This window comes from Neoarius graeffei, chromosome 10, assembly GCF_027579695.1.
Source record: "Neoarius graeffei isolate fNeoGra1 chromosome 10, fNeoGra1.pri, whole genome shotgun sequence".
In the NCBI taxonomy this organism is placed as follows: Eukaryota; Metazoa; Chordata; class Actinopteri; order Siluriformes; family Ariidae; genus Neoarius; species Neoarius graeffei.
In genome coordinates, this window is record NC_083578.1 from 17,987,113 (window position 1) to 18,009,457 (window position 22,345).

Sequence of the window (22,345 nt, forward strand, 5' to 3'; positions counted from 1 at the left end):
TTTTTTTACCATAGACTGCCCATAGCAGCACGTACGGCGGGTTGTAAGTAAGCCTTAAGCAGTTAAAAAAACCATTGTATTTGCACACTGATTGGACGGGACTCTGTACAAGGAAACGCTCCCGTACCCACTGTAATATTCATTGTTGGATCATTTATGATTGCATCGAAAGGCTTTATGTGGGTGAAGGTTAATGACAGGAGAATCCATTACTAAATACCAGGATATTTTAGCCCAAAACGTGGCTACCTCTACCAAGAGGTCATGAGCTTGACTGTTTATCGATGTGTGATGACTTGAGAAATGTTAGCGTTAACACACACATCAAGGTTTAGTGATTTTTTTTTTTTTTTTAATTACAATGTAGAGGGTTTAGGTGATTTTTGTTTAATGGCACGTCGTCTCCCCAACACCTTCACTACGTTCACACTGCAAGGCTTAATGCTCAATTCCGATTTTTTTGTGAAATCCGATTTTTTTGTGAGGTCGTTCACATTAACAAATATATGCGACTTGTATGTGATCCTCAGCATGAACGAAAAGCGACCTAAAAGTGTTCCGCATGCGCATTGCAGGATACGACGACGTCACACGCAGTGAGCATGGCCAGTGTTTACGGAAGTAACCTAAAGTTTCCTGTGTATGACAGTAGCCAGCATGGAGTACCTGGCGATGATGCAGTTGTTGTTGCGACGGAGCCAGAACATGCACAATAGCCTGATGTTAAGGAGGAGGTTGAGAAGGAAGAGGGCAAGGGTTTTGGCTCAGGCGTTCTGCGGGGTAGTGACTGCAACCTCCGTTCAAAGGAACATCAAAGCCATGTTGTTGTAACTTTTTTTGAGAGACCCGCCGCCTACTTCAGCGCAGAATAGTGACATTTGTGGCTTGTTGATGACGTGTAAGTCGGATGAATGCGACCTGGCGGTTCAGACTGAAGTCGCATATGAAAAGATCGGATAGGAATCGGAATTAGGACCACATATCCAAACGGCCTGGGTCGGATTTGAAAAAATCGGATCTGTGTCGTTCATATTGTCAATAAAAGATCGGATACAGGTCACGTATGGGCGAAAAAATCGGATTTGAGTCACTTCAGCCTGCAGTGTGAACGTAGTGCTTGTTACTTCTGACAGGAGGTTATGAGGTTGCACCAGTGATTGAAGTGAAAATTATACAGTCATGCATAATTGTGACCATAATATAACCCGGACATGGGTTATAGTTCAGCCTGTAGCCATGCAGAATTAGTAAGATTCTCAGGGGAATGTGGTATTTATGTAAATACTTTCCCTACTGATCTATTGAGAGAGAAATATGATTACTTGGACGAATATTCTTTCTTTCTGTATTTTCAGTAAACATGTCTAGTACATGAACTAAAGCTTCTCCCTCTTCTCCTCCTCAGACCAACCGGAAGGGAAAGAAAGGACCAGAGGGAGATTTGTGAAGATCAGACACGGATGTGAATGAACAGTTTCATTCCTCCCACTTCTCCAGCACTGACCCACACCCGACTCACTCATCTCATCTCATATGTCAGACATAAAAAGTTCTTCCTCTCCTTCATGGCTGCAGTCTTATTTGCTTCATAATGGCTATGTGGGTAAAAGTTGCCCTTGTGTGCTGCTAGATTTAAAAGTTACGTATTGGGTTTTTGTTTTGTTTTTTTGGAAACGGATTCAGTATTTGCTTGGGATTTTGACATGCAGTGGTTGGTGGACATGATATGATCTGATTAACCAGGGTCGAGTTTCCCAGAAGCATTACGAGCTGCTATTATAAATGCTGTCACAGAGCAGGATTTATAGTGCTGTGGAGAAAACCGGACCCAAGTTCCATCCTGAACCACAAACAGGACTGAAATCAGTATAAATGGGCAACTTCTACTAACACAATTTGAAATCTTGAGTCATTTTGTCTGGACTGGTTTGCCAGCTACTGGTGAAAAAGTGCCAGGGCATTTCATCCACAAAGCAAACTATCCACTTTACTCTGTACTTCACAATAAATGGAAGGGTGTACTTTTGAGTTCTTTTTAATAAAGACACCAGTCTACTTTTTCAGTGATCATTTTCAGTGTCTTTTTTTTTTTTAATTATTATTCATGAGCTGCGCTGATTGATTCAATCAGAGTCCTGATCATTTCACAGGCCAGTTTATCAGAGCCAAATGTCTAATATAATATGCTCTTAATATATACTCTGTATGGTATTATCAGAAGCACTGACCGCCTTACTGAGAAAAACATCTTGTCATCTTTCAACACGGTGGGGAAACTGAAGTTGTTACAATTATACCATAAAGTGAGATAATGGACAAATGTTTTTTGTTAGCAGTTAAAATGCCATTGTAACCAACACCATTCAGGCTTTGGTGAAAACGTGATTTGTCATATCTACCCACTGTAAAATCTGTTTTACATCTAGAAAGTTTGGGTGAATGTTTAATCCCATGAATAATGCTAAGTACAGTGGTGCTTGAAAATTCGTGAACTCTTTAGAATTTTCTATATTTCTGCATAAATATGACCTAAAACATCAGATTTTCACACAAGTCCTAAAAGTAGACGAAGAGAACCCAGTTAAACAAATGAGACAAAAATATTATACTTGGTCATTTATTTATTGAGGAAAATGATCCAATATTACATATCTGTGAGTGGCAAAAGTATGTGAACCTTTGCTTTCAGTACCTGGTGTGACCCCCTTGTGCAGCAATAACTGCAACTAAACATTTGCGGTAACTGTTGATCAGTCCTGCACACCGGCTTGGAGGAATTTTAGCCCATTCCTCCATACAGAACAGCTTCAACTCTGGGATGTTGGTGGGTTTCCTCACATGAACTGCTCGCTTCAGGTCCTTCCACAATATTTCCATTGGATTAAGGTCAGGACTTTGACTTGGCCATTACAAAACATTAACTTTATTCTTCTTTAATCATTCTTTGGTAGAATGACTTGTGTGCTTAGGGTCGTTGACTTGCTGCATGACCCACCTTCTCTTGAGATTCAGTTCATGGACAGATGCCTTGACATTTTTCTTTAGAATTCACTGGTATAATTCAGAATTCATTGTTCCATTAATGATGGCAAGCCGTCCTGGCCCAGATGCAGCAAAACAGGCCCAAACCATGATACTACTACCACCACCATGTTTCACAGATGGGATAAGGTTCTTATGCTGGAATGGAACCCTAACCCCCCCGCCGCTGCCACTGTATTGCCAAATAACCCCCTTCAGGGTGATTCAAAACCCCTCTGCTTTGTGTGAATGTGACGTTCCCTGTGCAAAAGGACAAACTCTAGCTTCATTTGAATTGCAGTCACTGTATTGCCCACCAAGTTGACATCGCCTTGTCCACGGCTAACGTTAACACGTAGCTAGTTAACTTGGACACTGCATGTAAAAACGGAGTTACGCTAACACGAATAACGTTAACTTATCTGAAGTCCTTTCAGAAATATGTTTTAGCATAAGCTTGCCAAATAAAGAATGCAGAAATCTTTCTTTTCTAGTAACGTTAGCTACCCAATATGATTTCAAGTTTGAAAAGAGTTTGCTAGCATGTCAGGTGGAGTTTCACTGACTAGCTAGCTTAACGTTAAACCACCATGATGGCACAGCATGCGTTCATTTTCTGAATTCACATTTCTGTCTTTGGTAGCGGCATTAGGTTTTGTAAGTGTTGTGGCAATAACACAACGATGCGTTGACAAAAAATGTACTTTTAATACAACCCTGATTCCAAAAAAGTTGGGACAAAGTACAAATTGTAAATAAAAGCGGAATGCAATAATTTACAAATCTCAAAAACTGATATTGTATTCACAATAGAACATAGACAACATATCAAATGTCGAAAGTGAGACATTTTGAAATTTCATGCCAAATATTGGCTCATTTGAAATTTCATGACAGCAACACATCTCAAAAAAGTTGGGACAGGGGCAATAAGAGGCTGGAAAAGTTAAAGGTACAAAAAAGGAACAGCTGGAGGACCAAATTGCAACTCATTAGGTCAATTGGCAATAGGTCATTAACATGACTGGGTATAAAAAGAGCATCTTGGAGTGGCAGTGGCTCTCAGAAGTAAAGATGGGAAGAGGATCACCAATCCCCCTAATTCTGCGGCGACAAATAGTGGAGCAATATCAGAAAGGAGTTCGACAGTGTAAAATTGCAAAGAGTTTGAACATATCATCATCTACAGTGCATAATATCATCAAAAGATTCAGAGAATCTGGAAGAATCTCTGTGCGTAAGGGTCAAGGCCGGAAAACCATACTGGGTGCCTGTGATCTTCGGGCCCTTAGACGGCACTGCATCACATACAGGCATGCTTCTGCATTGGAAATTACAAAATGGGCTCAGGAATATTTCCAGAGAACATTATCTGGGAACACAATTCACCGTGCCATCCGCTGTTGCCAGCTAAAACTCTATAGTTCAAAGAAGAAGCCGTATCTAAACATGATCCAGAAGCGCAGACGTCTTCTCTGGGCCAAGGCTCATTTAAAATGGACTGTGGCAAAGTGGAAAACTGTTCTGTGGTCAGATGAATCAAAATTTGAAGTTCTTTATGGAAATCAGGGACGCCGTGTCATTCGGACTAAAGAGGAGAAGGACGACCCAAGTTGTTATCAGCGCTCAGTTCAGAAGCCTGCATCTCTGATGGTACGGGGTTGCATTAGTGCATGTGGCATGGGCAGCTTACACATCTGGAAAGACACCATCAATGCTGAAAGGTATATCCAGGTTCTAGAGCAACATATGCTCCCATCCAGACGACGTCTCTTTCAGGGGAGACCTTGCATTTTCCAACATGACAATGCCAAACCACATACTGCATCAATTACAGCATCATGGCTGCGTAGAAGAAGGGTCCGGGTACTGAACTGACCAGCCTGCAGTCCAGATCTTTCACCCATAGAAAACATTTGGCGCATCATAAAATGGAAGATACAACAAAAAAGACCTAAGACAGTTGAGCAACTAGAATCCTACATTAGACAAGAATGGGTTAACATTCCTCTCCCTAAACTTGAGCAACTTGTCTCCTCAGTCCCCAGACGTTTACAGACTGTTGTAAAGAGAAAAGGGGATGTCTCACAGTGGTAAACATGGCCTTGTCCCAACTTTTTTGAGATGTTTGTTGTCATGAAATTTAAAATCACCTAATTTTTCTCTTTAAATGATACATTTTCTCAGTTTAAACATTTGATATGTCATCTATGTTCTATTCTGAATAAAATATGGAATTTTGAAACTTCCACATCATTGCATTCCGTTTTTATTTACGAATTTGTACTTTGTCCCAACTTTTTTGGAATCGGGGTTGTACTTTAACTTAAGTAAAAACTTGACTGGACAATTTTCACTTGTATCGGAGTCACATTTGACCAGTGGGATCTGTTCTTTGACTTCAGTAATGAAGTTGGGTAGTTTGTCCAGCTCTGAAACACTGGAGTGAGCTAATGGCAGGTCACGTGACCTTGACGGTGACGCTATGCTGGTGTACGCGGTCAAGTAAACACAAGTTTAGATGTTATACTGAGAACAATTTTGTTTTTTTTTTACAACTTGAAATAATACAAACATCACCGAACTCCAGTGAAAAGAAAAAAAACAAAACAAATTGTTCGTACAGTAATAGCACAGCTCTTCATTCTCGCGTGCGCTTTGTGTTGCACTCAGGACACTGACGTCAACAGGAAGGGTTGCCAGATTGATGAAATATAACCACATAAACACATCTTATTGTTAAATATATGAGGGAAATGAACAATAGTATAAAGCACAAGAATAGCTGGAAAATTTAGTGTTTTATAGCTAGTTTGAAAATGATTTTGGATTGCAGGGGCACAGCTGGGGGGGAACCTGGGGTGCCTGTGAAACCCCCTTTGTCGGACCATGCATTTTTTCAATAGCCGCATAAGAATATTAGAAAAGTGCCCACTGTAATTTTTCTAACTTTTTTTTTTTAACTAGATTGTCACCTCAGCCTCATTAGGGTTTCTATAACCTTGTATGGACTTGTCTGTGAAGATTCTCAGTCATCCAGGTTATAGTAAACTGTGGATGGTAAAAGAGAGCAACTGGACTTGCTTGAAGATACTTGAAGATGTTTCACCTCTCATCCGAAAGGCTTCTTCAGCTCCGTCTAACTCATAGGGAGTATCAGGTATTTATCCGGGGCGGCACGGTGGTGTAGTGGTTAGCACTATCGCCTCACAGCAAGAAGGTCCGGGTTCGAGCCCCGTGGCCAGCGAGGGCCTTTCTGTGCGGAGTTTGCATGTTCTCCCCGTGTCCACGTGGGTTTCCCCCACAGTCCAAAGACATGCAGGTTAGGTTAACTGGTGACTCTAAATTGACTGTAGGTGTGAATGTGAGTGTGAATGGTTGTCTGTGTCTATGTGTCAGCCCTGTGATGACCTGGCGACTTGTCCAGGGTGTACCCCGCCTTTCGCCCATAGTCAGCTGGGATAGGCTCCAGCTTGCCCGCGACCCTGTAGAAGGATAAAGCGGCTAGAGATAATGAGATGAGATGAGATGAGATGAGATGAGATGAGGATTGTTGGTATGAGCGAGGAGTTAAAGAAGCCATTTTTGTCAACCTGGAACGGCCATCACTGAACAGAGGTGGTGGGCTAATACACCATTTATCAGCCACCTACAACGCAGTCCTTGACACACTTCCCAGACAACTGAATGCACACCAAAACCCAGCTGTTTTCAGTGACTCACAGGAGGACAGAGAGATCCAACAATCCATTGATCACCCCGACGACTCTCGAGGCCGTTCACACCCAGCCTCCAGTGACCCACACCAACAGGATGACTCAACGATACCTTAGGATTGCTTTTCATCCATGAGAGGATAAATACCTGATACTCCCTATTAGTCAGACAGAACTGAAGAAGCCTTTCGGATGAGAGGTGAAACGTCTTCAAGAATCTTCAAGCAAGTCCAGTTGCTCTCTTTTACCACCCACAGCTTGTATGGACTTCCTGTGGTTTGGGCGCGAAAACCCAGTTTGTCAGAGTGTGTGCGGGAGAGGCGGATGTAAATGCAGATATGTTAAATAATACACAGTGCGATATGAGCATAAAGTGCGTGAAATGCACATGACAGGCAAACAGTCCGAAACAGCAGGCAAAGTTGTAATCGAGGAAACAGGCAGGAGGTCAATCGAGGCGCGGACAGAACATCAGAGGCAAAACTATACAAGATCAAGGGACGAGAAACAGGAGTCGAAAAACCAGGAGGTCAACAAAGACAGGAAACAAGGCTCTGTAAGGCACACTAGACGCGGCATAATACTTCGCATCATCCTTGCATGGGTGCAGTCCTTAAATAGCCCAAACATAGTTCATTGATTAAAGAAAGAAAGAAAGAAAGAAAGAAAGAAAGCACAACTTTAGTCATCATACACTTGTGAAATTCCTCTCTGCATTTAAAGTGCATATTCTGGACCAATTTCGTGGGTTTTTTTTATATGAAAGTATGTCCCTTTACACACTCATCCAGAAGGGTAATTTTGCACAAGGCCATCTGTCTACAGCAGAAAAAAAAAACAAAAAACAAAACACGTCTGGAAAAATCCCAAGGGAGTCTGGAGCCAGATTCGTGAAGTCAACTGCGGAAGCGCCAGCAGGCTGCGAGAGATTTGCACAGTTTCAGTGCACAGCCTGTGTAGTCCAAGCGCTCCCATTTCTCTCTCGTTGTCCGGTCTTTTGGAAAATGATGAGTACTAATCCCATCAAGATTGGTGTTGCTACACCCTCCTACGATACATCTGTTAACCATTTTAATAATTACGCGATAACGTTGAAGAAATTTGCAGAAAACCACCAGGTCGTTTTCTCATAAACAAAGCAGCGCTGACGTAGGATTCAGAGGGAGGTGTCCCGTAGATGACGTCACGAAAATCAATGTTTGCCAGGAAATCCAAATGCCAAGTTTTTTCAGAGGCGGACCAGTTCACCTCAAATGGCTTGATTTCAACTGAATTTTTTCTGGTATTGCGCAAGGTAAAAAAAAATTGCAGAGAATGCAGAATGTTACAGATATTTGACCAAAGTTTAATATAAAATAGGGGAATTACATTGATCTTGCTCCTGAATTTACCCGTGATATGCACTTTAACCCATCTGAAGCAGTGAAAACACACATGAGCAATGAGCACACACACATACCCAGAGCAGTGGGCAGCCATGCTAACAGCACCCTGGGAGCAGTTAGGAGCCTCGCTCAAGGGCACCTCAGCCCAAGGCCGTCCCATATTAACCTAACCGCATGTCTTTGGGGGAAACCGGAGGAAACCCACGTAGACACGGGGAGAACATGCAAACTCCGCACAGAAAGGCCCTAGCCGGCCGCTGGGCTCGAACCCAGAACCTTCTTGCTGTGAGGTGACCGTGCTATAACCACTACACCACCGTGCCGACAGGTGTTCTTCGTTAACGGCGCGCTTGCACAAGAGGCGTGCCTTCAGGTGCACGAGCCAAGGCGCGCAGGACTGACCCAGTTCTGCGCAAACGCAATATGATCGTACTAGAAAGCATGGTCAAGCTGCCAGTGTAGCTGCAGTCGTTTTAGTTGCGAATTACAAGTATTTCATCTTGTGTTAATAATTTGCCATGTCAAAACAAGCCCCTTAACGAAGAGACAGGAGACAAAGTTGGAGGTGGCGGAGTTGAGGATGTTAAGGTTTACGATTGGAGTGACAAGGTTGGACAGGATAAGGAACGAGCACATCAGAGGGACAGCACATGTGGAGAGCTTGGGAATTAACTAAGAGAGAGGAGATGGAGATGCAGAGCACGTTGGAAGGAGAATGTTGAGGATGGAGCTACCAGGCACACGAAAACGACGAAGGCCAAAGAGGAGACGCATCGATGTGGTGAGAGAGGACATGAAAGTAGCAGGTGTGGTAGAGAAGGATGTGGAAGACAGGGAGCAACGGAGACGAAAGATCCGCTGTGGTGACCCCTAATCGGGAGCAGCCAGAAGAAGAAGAAGTCAAAACAAGCGAAACTTTCCTCTTTCTTTCGACGTGAAGACAGGTAAGCAATTTATTCTATGTTTTTTTCCATCAAAGTTGCATTTTGTGGTTTCGAAGCTAAGTTTCTAGAACACAACATCAAGAAAACGTGGAAGAAACAGCAATAATGGTTTCTAAGCTACCTAAAACTAGAAATGGTAATTATTTTTTATGCAGGCTTTTTCCACCTTTATTGGATAGGACAGTGTGGAGACAGGAAATGAGTAGGAGAGAGATCAGGAAATGACCTCGGGTTGGAATCAAACCCAGGTCCCCGGATTTATGGCATGGCACCTTATCCACCTGAGCCACAATGCTCCAGCCATGACACCCCTGGTAATTATTTTTTGTTACATCATGCACTCGGGGGTGGCGTAGTGGTTAGCGCTGTCACCTCACAGCAAGAAGGTCCGGGTTCGAGCCCCGTGGCTGGCGAGGGCCTTTCTGTGTGGAGTTTGCATGTTCTCCCTGTGTCCGCGTGGGTTTCCTCCGGGTGCTCCGGTTTCCCCCACAGTCCAAAGACATGCAGGTTAGGTTAACTGGTGACTCTAAATTGACCGTAGGTGTGAATGTGAGTGTGAATGGTTGTCTGTGTCTATGTGTCAGCCCTGTGATGACCTGGCGACTTGTCCAGGGTGTACCCCGCCTTTCGCCCGTAGTCAGCTGAGATAACAAGCGAAACTTTCCTCTTTCTTTTGATGTGAAGACAGATAAGCAATTTATTCTATATTTTTTTCCATCAAAGTTGCATTTTGTGGTTTCGAAGCTAAGTTTCTAGAACACAACATCAAGAAAACGTGGAAGAAACCGCAATAATGGTTTCTAAGCTACCTAAAAATGGTAATTATTATTTTGGCTTTCTCCACCTTTTATTGGATAGGACAGTGTAGAGACAGGAAATGAACAGGAGAAAGACAGGGAAGGATCAGGAAATGACCTCGGGTCAAAATCAAACCTGGGTCCCCAGATTTATGGCATGATGCCTTATCCACCTGAGCCATGACACCCCTGGTAATTATTTTTTATTACATCATGCACTTGGGGCGGCACGGTGGTGTAGTGGTTAGCACGGTCACCTCACAGCAAGAAGGTTCTGGGTTTGAGCCCCGTGGCCGGCGAGGGCCTTTCTGTGTGGAGTTTGCATGTTGTCCGCGTGGGTTTCCTCTGGGTGCTCCGGTTTCCTCCACAGTCCAAAGACATGCAGGTTAGGGTAACTGGTGACTCTAAATTGACCGTAGGTGTGAATGTGAGTGTGAATGGTTGTCTGTGTCTATGTGTCAGCCCTGTGATGACCTGGCGACTTGTCCAGGGTGTACCCCGCCTTTCGCCCGTAGTCAGCTGGGATAGGCTCCAGCTTGCCTGCGACCCTGTAGAACAGGATAAAGCGGCTAGAGATAATGAGATGAGATCATGCACTCAGGCTGCCAGGCAGTGTGTGATCCCCCGCTTTGAAAAATCCTACCTACGCCCTTGGATTGGTCCAATCTGGCAACCCAGATTGGAAAAGCAGAGAGCTGGAGAAGGGGGATTTGATCAGTCTGAGCACCATGAGCGGTGTCGGAGCATCCCAGCACGCGCAGTCTTCCTGACCGCGATCGGTACCGAGAGCGCAGCTTGTGCACGCGCATGAGAGGCGCCGAGGCCCCGGTTTCCGGTATGTAGGATCCAGAGCCATGAAAATGCTGCGCCTCCGGAGCCCGAGCGTGCCGTCGCTCCTCAGCCGGGAGATCCGCTGCACCGTGCGCCTGCTGGATGACTCGGAGATCGCCTGCAGCATCCAGGTACCAGCCATCCGAGGAGGCGCCATGCCATGGGCATGCTTATTCTGCTCATCACATTTAACAAACAACAACAACAACCATGTCGCATGTGTTTATCATTATTGCACGTGTTTTGAGAGATTGTTTGTTTGTTTGTTTACTGTTCGACGTGGAGCTGCTGATGATTCGTCAATTTTTGCCTTTGATGTTCAACAAACTGCATAGCATTAGATCTGGATGCTGGCTTATAAATAAAACGCTACATTAAAATGATCAGGTATGAGGAAAATCTCAAGATGCTGCTTCCACATGCTCTGGAAGGTTTAGGTGGGTCTCAGAGAGATTTCACAGCCCAGTCATGTCACCAGTTACTTTGTTTTTTGTTAACTGTAAGATAAATTTCACACACGCACACCCTCAGGACAGAATGTTTCCTTCACAGTATTTCCTTAACATGGGTGGTGGAATGGTTAGCACTGTTGCTTCACATCAAGAAGGTTCCAGGTTCAAACCCCTTGGCCGATGATGCCCTTTCTGTGTGGGTTTCCCCCGCAGTCCAAAGACATGCAGGTTAGGTTAACTGGTGGCTCTAAATTGACCGTAGGTGTGAATGTGAGTGTGAATGGTTGTCTGTGTCTATGTGTCAGCCCTGTGATGACCTGGCGACTTGTCCAGGGTGTACCCCGCCTTTCGCCCGTAGTCAGCTGGGATAGGCTCCAGCTTGCCTGCGACCCTGTAGAAGGATAAAGCGGCTAGAGATAATGAGATGAGATGAGATTTAAATGTGTACAATATTATTTTTGTCTGTGAATTGTTTGTTTCTATGTGTTAGCCGTGTGATAACCTGGCGACTTGTCCAGGGTGCACCCCACCTCTCAGCTGGGATAGGCTCCAGCTTGCCTGCGACCCTGTAGAACAGGATAAGTGGCTACAGATAATGGATGGATGGGTGCCACAGTGCTGTAATGGTTAGCACTGTTGCTTCACACCAAGAAGGTTCCAGGTTTGAACCCCTTGGCCGATGAGGTCCTTTCTGTGTGGAGTTTGCATGTTCTCCTCGTGTCCACGTGGGTTTCCTCCGGGTGCTCCGGTTTCCCCTACAGTCCAAAGACATGCAGGTTAGGCTAATTGGTGGCTCTAAATTGACCGTAAGTGTGGGGGCATCGTGGATAAGGCACCATACCATAAATCCGGGGACCCGGGTTCGATTCTGACCTGAGGTCATTTCCCGATCCCTCCCCGTCTCTCTCTCCCACTCATTTCCTGTCTCTACACTGTCCTATCCAATAAAGGCGAAAAAAGCCCAAAAAAAATCTTTAAAAAAAATAAATTGACCGTAGGTGTGAATGGTTGTCTGTGTCTGTGTTAGCCCTGCGATAACCTGGCGACTTGTCCAGGGTGTACCCCGCCTCTCACCCATCGTCAGCTGGGATAGGCTCCAGCTTGCCTGCGACCCTGTAGAACAGGATAAGTGGCTACAGATGATGGATGGGTGTCATGGTGGTGTAATGGTTAGCACTGTTGCTTCACATCAAGAAGGTTCCAGGTGTGAACCCCTTGACCAATGAGGGCCTTTCTGTGTAGATTTTGCATGTTCTCTTTGTGTCTGCATGGGTTTCTTCCAGGTGCTCTAGTTTCCTCCCACCATTTAATGACATGCAGATTAGGTACTAAAAATACAAACCAGTACATTAGTGCTGTTCCCAAGCCCGCAAAGATTGGGGAGCGTTGCATCAGGAAGGGCATCCGGTGTAAAAATCACTAGGATTAGCTAAGCTATAATTAAACATAAAATAATTTAGGAGAAGTGTAGTGGTTAGCACTGTCGCCTCACAGCAAGAAGGTTCTGGGTTCGAGCCCAGCAGCTGGCGGGGGCCTTTCTGTGTTGAGTTTGCATGTTGCATGGGTTAGACTAATTGGTGGCTCTAAATTGACCGTAGGTGTGAACATGAGTGTGAATTATTGTAATTATTGTAAGATTGTTTGATTTCAGATTTTCTAAAATTTGGATTTTATTTAATTTCGGGAAATATAATTTATTTTATCTCATTTACTCTTTTTTATTTAATCATGCTAATTTTCAAAGGTATTTTGAAACAATTAGCGAGGTTGGTAGTAATGGACCTGTTTAATGTTTCAGTTTTACTCATAAACTAGTTATTAGTTAGGAAGCTAAAAACATTGTTACCTTTTTTAAAGTAACTAACGTAATTAAGGGTGGCACGGTGGTGTAGTGGTTAGCACAGTCACCTCACAGCAAGAAGGTCCGGGTTCGAGCCCTGTGGCCAGCGAGGGCCTTTCTGTGCAGAGTTTGCATGTTCTCCCCGTGTCTGCATGGGTTTCCTCCGGGTGCTCCGGTTTCCCCCCCAGTCCAAAGACATGCAGGTTAGGTTAACTGGTGACTCTAAATTGAGCGTAGGTGTGAATGTGAGTGTGAATGGTTGTCTGTGTCTATGTGTCAGCCCTGTGATGACCTGGCGACTTGTCCAGGGTGTACCCCGCCTTTCGCCCGTAGTCAGCTGGGATAGGCTCCAGTTTGCCTGTGACCCTGTAGAACAGGATAAGTGGCTACAGATAATGGATGGATGATTTAAATGTGTACAATATTATTTTTGTCTGTTCATTAGAGCTGAACTTTCTGTTCCTGAACAATCAGCTCACAGGACACGTTATTCCAGGATCAGACTATACAAATTCACCCTGATTTTGACATCATTTTGTCATGGCTGACAAATTTCTAGCATGGGGCCCGAATATGAACGTCAAGCTTGATGAACGAGTCTTATCATGTGACATATTCAAAAAACAGCAATGTGGCATCTGGGGCACCTTACAATGTCCTGAAGAAAAGTGAAAAGTCTAGCATTTAAGAATTTTTTTTTTTTTTTTGCATTTTCTCACCTAGTTTGACACTTCCTACGACGTGCTCCTTGATGTTCCTTTTGTAGCCATGATTGACAATTTCTTGACCCTCCTCCCAGACAACATGCGAGGATCTCATCTCATCTCATTATCTGTAGCCACTTTATCCTGTTCTACAGGGTCGCAGGCAAGCTGGAGCCTATCCCAGCTGACTACGGGTGAAAGGCGGGGTACACCCTGGACAAGTCGCCAGGTCATCACAGGGCTGACACATAGACACAGACAACCATTCACACTCACATTCACACCTACGGTCAATTTAGAGTCACCAGTTAACCAAACCTGCATGTTTTTGGACTGTGGGGGAAACCGGAGCACCCGGAGGAAACCCACGCGGACATGTTCTGCAAACTCCGCATAGAAAGGCCCTCGCCGGCCACGGGACTCGAACCCGGACGTTCTTGCTGTTAGGCGACAGCGCTAACCACTACACCACCGTGCCGCCCACATGCGCGGATATGAACAATAATTGGTTGGAGTCAAACTTGTAGTGTTGCCAGTTTCCCGATCAAGACACGGCAAGAATTTATGGCTCTATGATTGCCAAATCTGACATGATGTCCATCATGAAAGACAAAAATATTGTGTAGTCTGATCCCGGCATTAGGTCCAAGCTGACGTTGTTTATTGACCAACTTGTTTTTTGAGTTATTAAGGTTTGGATGAAACTTCAAACCCATTCCATTCTAGTGACCAGTGAAACCAGTTTATTACAGTAGCTGTATCACTGATTAAAACAACCTGTATAGGATTCCCCAGTCTCATCTTGGAGTAACTGATCTCACTACTAGGAGAAAAAAGTGCCATGTATGTCATGAAGGCTTTGCATATTTCGGTGGCAGCACATCACTGAACTTGTGTGAAACGTTCTGCCAAAAAAAGTCACTTTCCAAACTGAGCCAACATACTGAGATCAGACTATAAATCCTTAATGCAGCAAATGACCACAGGCAAGAAATCAACCAGTGTTTTCTAATCAGTGTTTCAGGGGAACATACCCAACACATGCTTAAAAAGATGCCAGATGATGTCATCGGGTAAGTTACATATTCACTAAATCATCAAGATCATTTGCATATCAAAATGTATTGCATGAAAAATGTCTTGTGAAGACATTTAGAATAGAAAATACGAGCACATAACATTTCTTATAGAAAGAAGAAATCTTTGGACACGACATCACAAGCTATTTATGATTAGTGAGTATTCATGAAAATAGGCGTAAATAAGACTTATGGATAGAATCACTCATTTTTATTATTTGCAAATATTATCAAGAAGAGGGACTTAAACAAAGACAAAAGTGTGTGGGTGGGACAAACAATAGTGATCAGACATTGGTCTTTGGGAAAAATGATGGTTAGTGATTAGTCACTGAGAACAATGGTAATCATTGATTGGTTGTTAGAAATAGTGGCGCTCAGTGGTTGGTCGTTGGGAGTAATGGTGATCTGTGATTAGTCATTGGAAAGAAAGGTCATCAGAAATTGGATGCTGGGAACAATGGTGATCAGCAGTAATTGGTTGTTGGGAAAGGTGTTGCTTAGTCATTGGTTGTTGAGAATAATGGTGATCAGCGATTAGTCATTGGGAACAGTGGTGCTCAGTGACTGATTGTTGGGAATAATTGTGATTAGTTATTGGGAATAGTGGTGCTCACTGACTGGTTGTTGGGAAAGGTGGTGCTTAGTGATTGGTTGCTTGGAGCAATGGTAATCTGTGATTGATGGTTCAGAGTAATGGTGATATGTGATTGGTTGTTGGGAATAATGGTGCTTAGTGAGTGGTTGTGGGGAACAATAGTGATCAATCTTTGGAAACAAAGGTCTTCAGAAATTGGATGCTGGGAACAATGGTGATCAGTAATTGGTTGTTGGGGAAAAGGTGGTGGTTAGTCATTGTTTTTGGAATAATGGTGATCAGTGATTAGTCATTGGTAAAATGGTGATCAGTGATTGGTTGTTGGGAATAATTATGATCAGTCGTTAGTCATTGGGAACACCTTGGGTCATTATTGGGGATGATGGTGCTCAGTGATTGGTTGTTGGGAATAATTATGATCAGTGGTTAGTCATTGGGAACATCTTGGGTCATTATTGGGGATGATGGTGCTCAGTGATTAACTGTTAGGAATAATGGTGATCAGTGATAGTTGTTGGGGATAATGGTGCTCAGTGATTGTTGGGAAACAATAATGATCAACAGTTGGTCATTGGGCGGCACGGTGGTGCAGTGGTTAGCGCTGTCGCCTCACAGCAAGAAGGTCCTGGGTTCGAGCCCCGGGGCCGGCGAGGGCCTTTCTGTGTGGAGTTTGCATGTTCTCCCCGTGTCCGCGTGGGTTTCCTCCGGGTGCTCCGGTTTCCCCCACAGTCCAAAGACATGCAGGTTAGGTTAACTGGTGACTCTAAATTGACCGTAGGTGTGAATGTGAGTGTGAATGGTTGTCTGTGTCTATGTGTCAGCCCTGTGATGACCTGGCGACTTGTCCAGGGTGTACCCCGCCTTTCGCCCGTAGTCAGCTGGGATAGGCTCCAGCTTGCCTGCGACCCTGTGGAAGGATAAAGCGGCTAGAGATAATGAGATGAGATGAGTTGGTCATTGGGAATATAGGAGAAGACAAGTGCAACTCAGTAAGGCTTTATGTAGTCACTGGTAGTGAGCCAACTAAACCTGCTGTCTCAACTCATGTAATCAGGAACTCTGATGTGAGTTGGAGAGCTGTATCATGTCCAGGGCCGTCTTTAACATCTGCTCAAAATGTGACTGGTTGCTAGGTTCTTTTTTTGAGCTGCTAAAGTGAGCTAAGAAGTCAGAAAACTAAGCTAGTTGTGATGCTGGGAACACTGAAACCAAAAAGTAAAATACTTGTTACACCCACAGGCACATTTTTATGGCATGGAGTTCTGGAACATTTAGTAAACCTTATTGGTTACTGTTCTTTGTTTGCTAATCTAAACTCCCATCCAGTATTAACAAAAGTATATCTAATAATAAAAGGGTGATGTACAGTTGTTTACTTCAGCATCTCCAGTGTTTACTGATATTAATCAGTCACGTAAGCAGTGAATGAGCAGAATCACAGAACCAGAAATCATGTTGAGGTTGTGTTACCTTTTTATGCTATTTTGTGGTCAGTGGTGCAGCTATTCTTTTTTTTTTATTATTATTTCTGAGAATGTCTTAATCTCTTTTTGTGACCTTGACGCTGCTTCTACACCATCATTCCAACTCTTGTGTTTTTGTGCATTTTGCTGTTAAAAGTGGAACCTTTTTGTTTCAAACTGATGAATTTTTCAGACCACCAGAAAGCCATAATGGTTTCTTGTCCTGTGATGGATTTCTGCTGCATATTTTATGACTATCCATGCTATGTTCTTCTCCATCAGCTGCCTTTTCCCATGATCTGATCTAATAGTCTCTGTCCTACCCTTTGTACCTTTAATACACTGTTGCGAGCTGGACACTGTATATTTGATCCTGCTAGTTAAAGGGAGGTATTGTGTGTTAGTTCTCCTGTTAGGGAAGGGAAACAGTGAGAAAAGGTGTTGAATTTCACTAAGGATCTTTAAAAATGCAACATGTGCACTTGTTCATGGCAGTTTTCTTCTAGTGCAAAGCTTGTCTATACGGGACATAACTGTTACATGAGAGTTTTTGGTTTAAAGACCACGTACAATTTTGAAACAGTACCGTGGACCACTTAATTAGTTCAGTGTTAGGAGAAACTTGAGATAAACTCAGCACTTGGTTCAGTAATTTTTATGTATGCAGGTCACTTGCTTTTGTGGCCGTTCAGGGAATTTTGCTGAGTCTGTAAAATACCAGGCAGTCTGCAAACGTCATTATCCGACTCGACTGACTAGTTGCTCGCATGTTTGGTTGTTTTCATATATCTTGAACATATAGTCTTTGTGGGGCGGCACGGTGGCGTAGTGGTTAGCACTGTCGCCTCACAGCAAGAAGGTCCGGGTTCGAGCCCCGTGGCCGGCGAGGGCCTTTCTGTGTGGAGTTTGCATGCTCTTCCCGTGTCCGCGTGGGTTTCCTCCGGGTGCTCCGGTTTCCCCCACAGTCCAAAGACATGCAGGTTAGGTTAACTGGTGACTCTAAATTGACCGTAGGTGTGAATGTGAGTGTGAATGGTTGTCTGTGTCTATGTGTCAGCCCTGTGATGACCTGGCGACTTGTCCAGGGTGTACCCCGCCTTTCACCCGTAGTCAGCTGAGATAGGCTCCAGCTTGCCTGCGACCCTGTAGAACAGGATAAAGCGGCTAGAGATGATGAGATGAGATATAGTCTTTGTGACAAGGAGTCCAAGAGGCTTTATGTGTCTTGAGGGAGGTGTGTTTGGCTCATACCTACAGTTGAGGCCAAAAGTTTACATACCTTTTGTTAGAATTCAGTGGCATTGCCTTTGAATTGTTTAAATTGAATCAAATGCTTGGAATAGCCTTCCACAGGCTCCTCACAATACTTTGCTGGAATATTGCTCATTCTTCTTGACAGAACTGGGGTAACTCAGTCAGGTTTGTGGCCCTTCTTGCTCAGACAAGCATTTTCAGTTCAGTCCACAAATGTTCTCTGGGTTTCAGGTCAGGGCTTTGTGATGCCCACCCCAATACTTTCACAGACCAAGAGTAACTGTTTACATGATGCTCCCACCACCACGCTTCACATGCTTTCACCATGCTGTAGGGATGATGCGTTCTCAGGGTAGTGTTATAGTACTTGAGACCGGTCTCAAGACTACTTAAGGTTTCCATCTCATCTCAGAATCAACTGCAATTTTTACTCAGTCTTTGCTTGTTCTCAGACATAGATGACTCTGGATTTTGTTTCAAGACCGGTCAAGACCACAACCACAGGGATTGTTGTTGGTTTTTTTTTTGGTGTACAGCCTTCTCTGTTGCAGTTGTGCCATATTCTTTCATTTTTAAATAATACTGTGGTCTATGGGATATTTGGGATTTTTTTTTTAACAATCAGACCCTGATTCATGTTTTCCCAGAACATTACCTGAACTTGTTTTGATAGCCCATTGTTCTTCAATATCAGTGGCAAACCGTTACTATTAGAGCTGGGACTTGAGCTCAGCCAAAACTTAGCCAGACTCCAAAAAAGCAACAGGGCAAAGGATTTTGCAAGGGATTAGTAGCAGGCTGCCAGGTTGCTCCATTGTGTGTAGCTGTCCATGTTGATTTTAAAAGTAACTAAGTAAATTACACAGGGAAATTAATACTTAAGTCTGAGTGAAAAATACTGTAGCGAGCATGCATCATGGAAGAAGAGTCTGGGGACAGAAATCTTAGTTTTTCAGTCGTTAGCCTGTTCTACTTGCTCTCGATAGCACTGGCTTGACCACTTTATTAGCATTCGCTAACACTACTGATGAACGCTACACTGGCTGGAAGGTGATTTCACTGCTGCACTGATGGCGCCGACTCACGGTTAAGCTCGTGTTGGCCTTCGAGAAGGCCTAGGGCGATACATTTTTGGCGTCTCCCACTATAAATCAGATTCTGATTGGTTAATTCATCTGTCACTTCCTACATAAACATACACTGCCATGGCCTTCTGTTTTGGCAGTGAAGTCCTAAACAATCAGTGCGTTTACATGCACATAGAGAAAATCAAATTTCTGCCGTAGCTCGACTGAAATCGAAGTTCTAAATGCCATGGAAGCACCTTAGCTCGGCTGAAATCGAACCGAACTGGATTTCTCGTAATCGAGCTACGCGACCTAGATTATGCGATTGTAGCCGAGCTACTTAGTGCATGTAAACCCTATCGAGCTACGTAGTCGAGCTACTTACTTCAGCACTGCCCCTTCCGGAAGTGACGAGTGACGAGACCACAAGCGGGAAACACAACAGCCTCGGTCGGCATGACAACAGTAGTAGTAGCGAGCAGCAGAAGAGGTCAGGAGGAACAAGGAGAACAAACGTCGTCGTTCTTCTTGTGAACACGGAACTGATAACTTTGTTTATACTCTTGAATAGCTCTTCTTCATGACGACAACCAGAAGTGTACCAACACGATGGGGCGTGTAGCGCCACCTGTGGCTCGGGTGCACAATGTACCTCACACAATAGCTCGATTTCCTTGTGTGCATGTAGGATTGGATTTCTCTGGCACCCCTGCTGGGACCCTTAGCTCGATTACCGACAGTAGCTCGATTTGGATGTGCATGTAAACGCACTGAATGAGTGAGCAGCTCTAAACTCTTCTCAGCCTGAAACATGTACCGGTATTTACACTGAGCTAATGTGACCATTTAATTGCACTCAGATGAACTCCTTTTCAACTAATTACTTGATATCTGATTTGCTCCAAGAGTGATTTGGGGCTTTCACAGCAACAGGGGTGAAAACTTGTGCAAGGCACTGTAATAAAAGGATTGTTCTGTCAGTCTTTTTTGAGCCCTGTATCAAAGGGAGACAGTGTTTAGCTCTGAGAAACATACCTATCTCAGTAGGCCACACACTCTTCCCAGTTCATCATTAACTGGAACCTCTCCCAGACTCTGTCTGACTCAGCAAGCATACAGTAAGCATCAGTGGAAGTGACAAATGAACATGGTCGACACGGGAATGGAAAGATCTGACTGCGATGTACATTTGTTCACACAGCTTCAGTTACGTAAGAGGATTGACGGAAAAGTGGATTGCACAAGATAACAAAAGTAGGGCTCAGACAAAAGAGTTGCTCAGGACATCCGTACACTAGATGGGGGTGCACGCTTAAAATCCATCAATACATCATCAGAAATGAAGAGAACTGTTGAGAGGAAAGGGAATTATTTAGAGAAATGTTATTTCCAAAAGTCTTCTGAAAAAAATCGCCCTCTTGCATTACGACGATTCCCATTTCTTGTTCTCGGATTGGAAGGGTACAAGCAGTCCACTAATTATACGCTTGCAAGGCTAAACTGTTAAAATTGAGTTACATATCCAGCAAAAACATTTTCTACAAAAGCATGTCCCTGTTACTGATTCATTGATTTCTTGGTTGGTGGACTTGTGAGTATGAACCAACCAATCATGGCACAGGAGGTAGAATTTATTTGGATACAGGTGGGAAAAATGAGTGTACTTGGGTGTGCAAGTGCACTGTTTTTATATCCATATAGAGTAAATGCAAATTGCATTATTTACTAATCAGCAGGCTTGTAGTACTCGAGTCCGACTCGTGCCCTAATTTTAAGGACTCGTGACTTGACTTTGACTTGAGCACTGATGACTCGGACTCGTGCATTAACTGCATTCGGACTTGTAAATTGGAGACGAGGACTCAGATTTTTTCTTTATTTTTTGTAACATGCCATAATAATTTGGTATAAGATATTTATATCTACAGTGGTGCTTGAAAGTTTGTGAACCCTTTCAAATTGTCTATATTTCTGCATAAATATGACCTAAAACACCATCAGATTTTCACACAAGTCTTAAAAGTAGATAAAGAGAACCCAGTTAAACAAATGAGACAAAAATATTATACTTGGCCATTTATTTATTGAGGAAAATGATCCAATATTACATATCCGTGAGTGGCAAAAGTATGTGAACCTTTCCTTTCAGTATCTGGTGTGACCCCCTTGTGCAGCAATAACTGCAACTAAACGTTTGCGGTAACTGTTGATCAGTCCTGCACACCGGCTTGGAGGAATTTTAGCCCATTCCTCCGTACAGAACAGCTTCAACTCTGGGATGTTGGTGGGTTTCCTCACATGAACTGCTCGCTTCAGGTCCTTCCACAACATTTTGATTGGATTAAGGTCAGGACTTTGACTTGGTCATTCCAAAACATTAACTTTATTCTTCTTTAACCATTCTTTGGTAGAACGACTTGTGTGCTTAGGGTCATTGTCTTGCTGCATGACCCACCTTCTCTTGAGATTCAGTTCATGGACAGATGTCCTGACATTTTCCTTTAGAATTCGCTGGTATAATTCAGAATTCATTGTTCCATCAATGATGGCAAGCCGTCCTGGCCCAGATGCAGCAAAACAGGCCCAAACCATGATACTACCACCACCATGTTTCACAGATGGGATAAGGTTCTTATGCTGGAATGCAGTGTTTTCCTTTCTCTAAACATAACACTTCTCATTTAAACCAAAAAGTTCTATTTTGGTCTCATCTGTCCACAAAACATTTTTCCAATAGCCTTCTGGCTTGTCCATGTGATCTTTAGCAAACTGCAGATGAGCAGCAATATTCTTTTTGGAGAGCAGTGGCTTTCTCCTTGCAACCCTGCCATGCACATCATTGTTGTTCAGTGTTCTCCTGATGGTGGACTCATGAACATTAACATTAGCCAATGTGAGAGAGACCTTCAGTTGCTTAGAAGTTACCCTGGGGTCCTTTGTGACCTAGCTGACTATTACACGCCTTGCTCTTGGAGTGATCTTTGTTGGTCGGCCACTCCTGGGGAGGGTAATAATGGTCTTGAATTTCCTCCATTTGTACACAATCTGTCTGACTGTGGATTGGTGGAGTCCAAACTCTTTAGAGATGGTTTTGTAACCTTTTCCAGCCTGATGAGCATCAACAACGCTTTATCTGAGGTCCTCAGAAATCTCCTTTGTTCGAGCCATGATACACTTCCACAAGCATGTGTTGT

At 43.7% G+C, this 22,345-nt stretch overlaps 2 protein-coding genes across 3 annotated transcripts in view; both read left to right on the plus strand.

Moving 5' to 3' along the window:
* gkap1 (G kinase anchoring protein 1) overlaps positions 1-2,067 on the plus strand; it is a 31,621-nt gene extending 29,554 nt beyond the window's left edge. For both annotated transcript variants that reach the window (XM_060931409.1, XM_060931408.1), the window contains one exon: positions 1,406-2,067. In XM_060931409.1, the coding sequence (XP_060787392.1) occupies positions 1,406-1,447 (42 nt within the window). In that variant the 3' untranslated portion in view covers positions 1,448-2,067. The remainder of the gene's footprint in view (positions 1-1,405) is intronic.
* An 8,650-nt stretch (positions 2,068-10,717) lies between these two features.
* frmd3 (FERM domain containing 3) overlaps positions 10,718-22,345 on the plus strand; it is a 79,264-nt gene continuing 67,636 nt past the window's right edge. The window contains exon 1 of the mRNA XM_060931410.1: positions 10,718-10,825. Within this exon, the coding sequence (XP_060787393.1) occupies positions 10,718-10,825 (108 nt within the window). The remainder of the gene's footprint in view (positions 10,826-22,345) is intronic.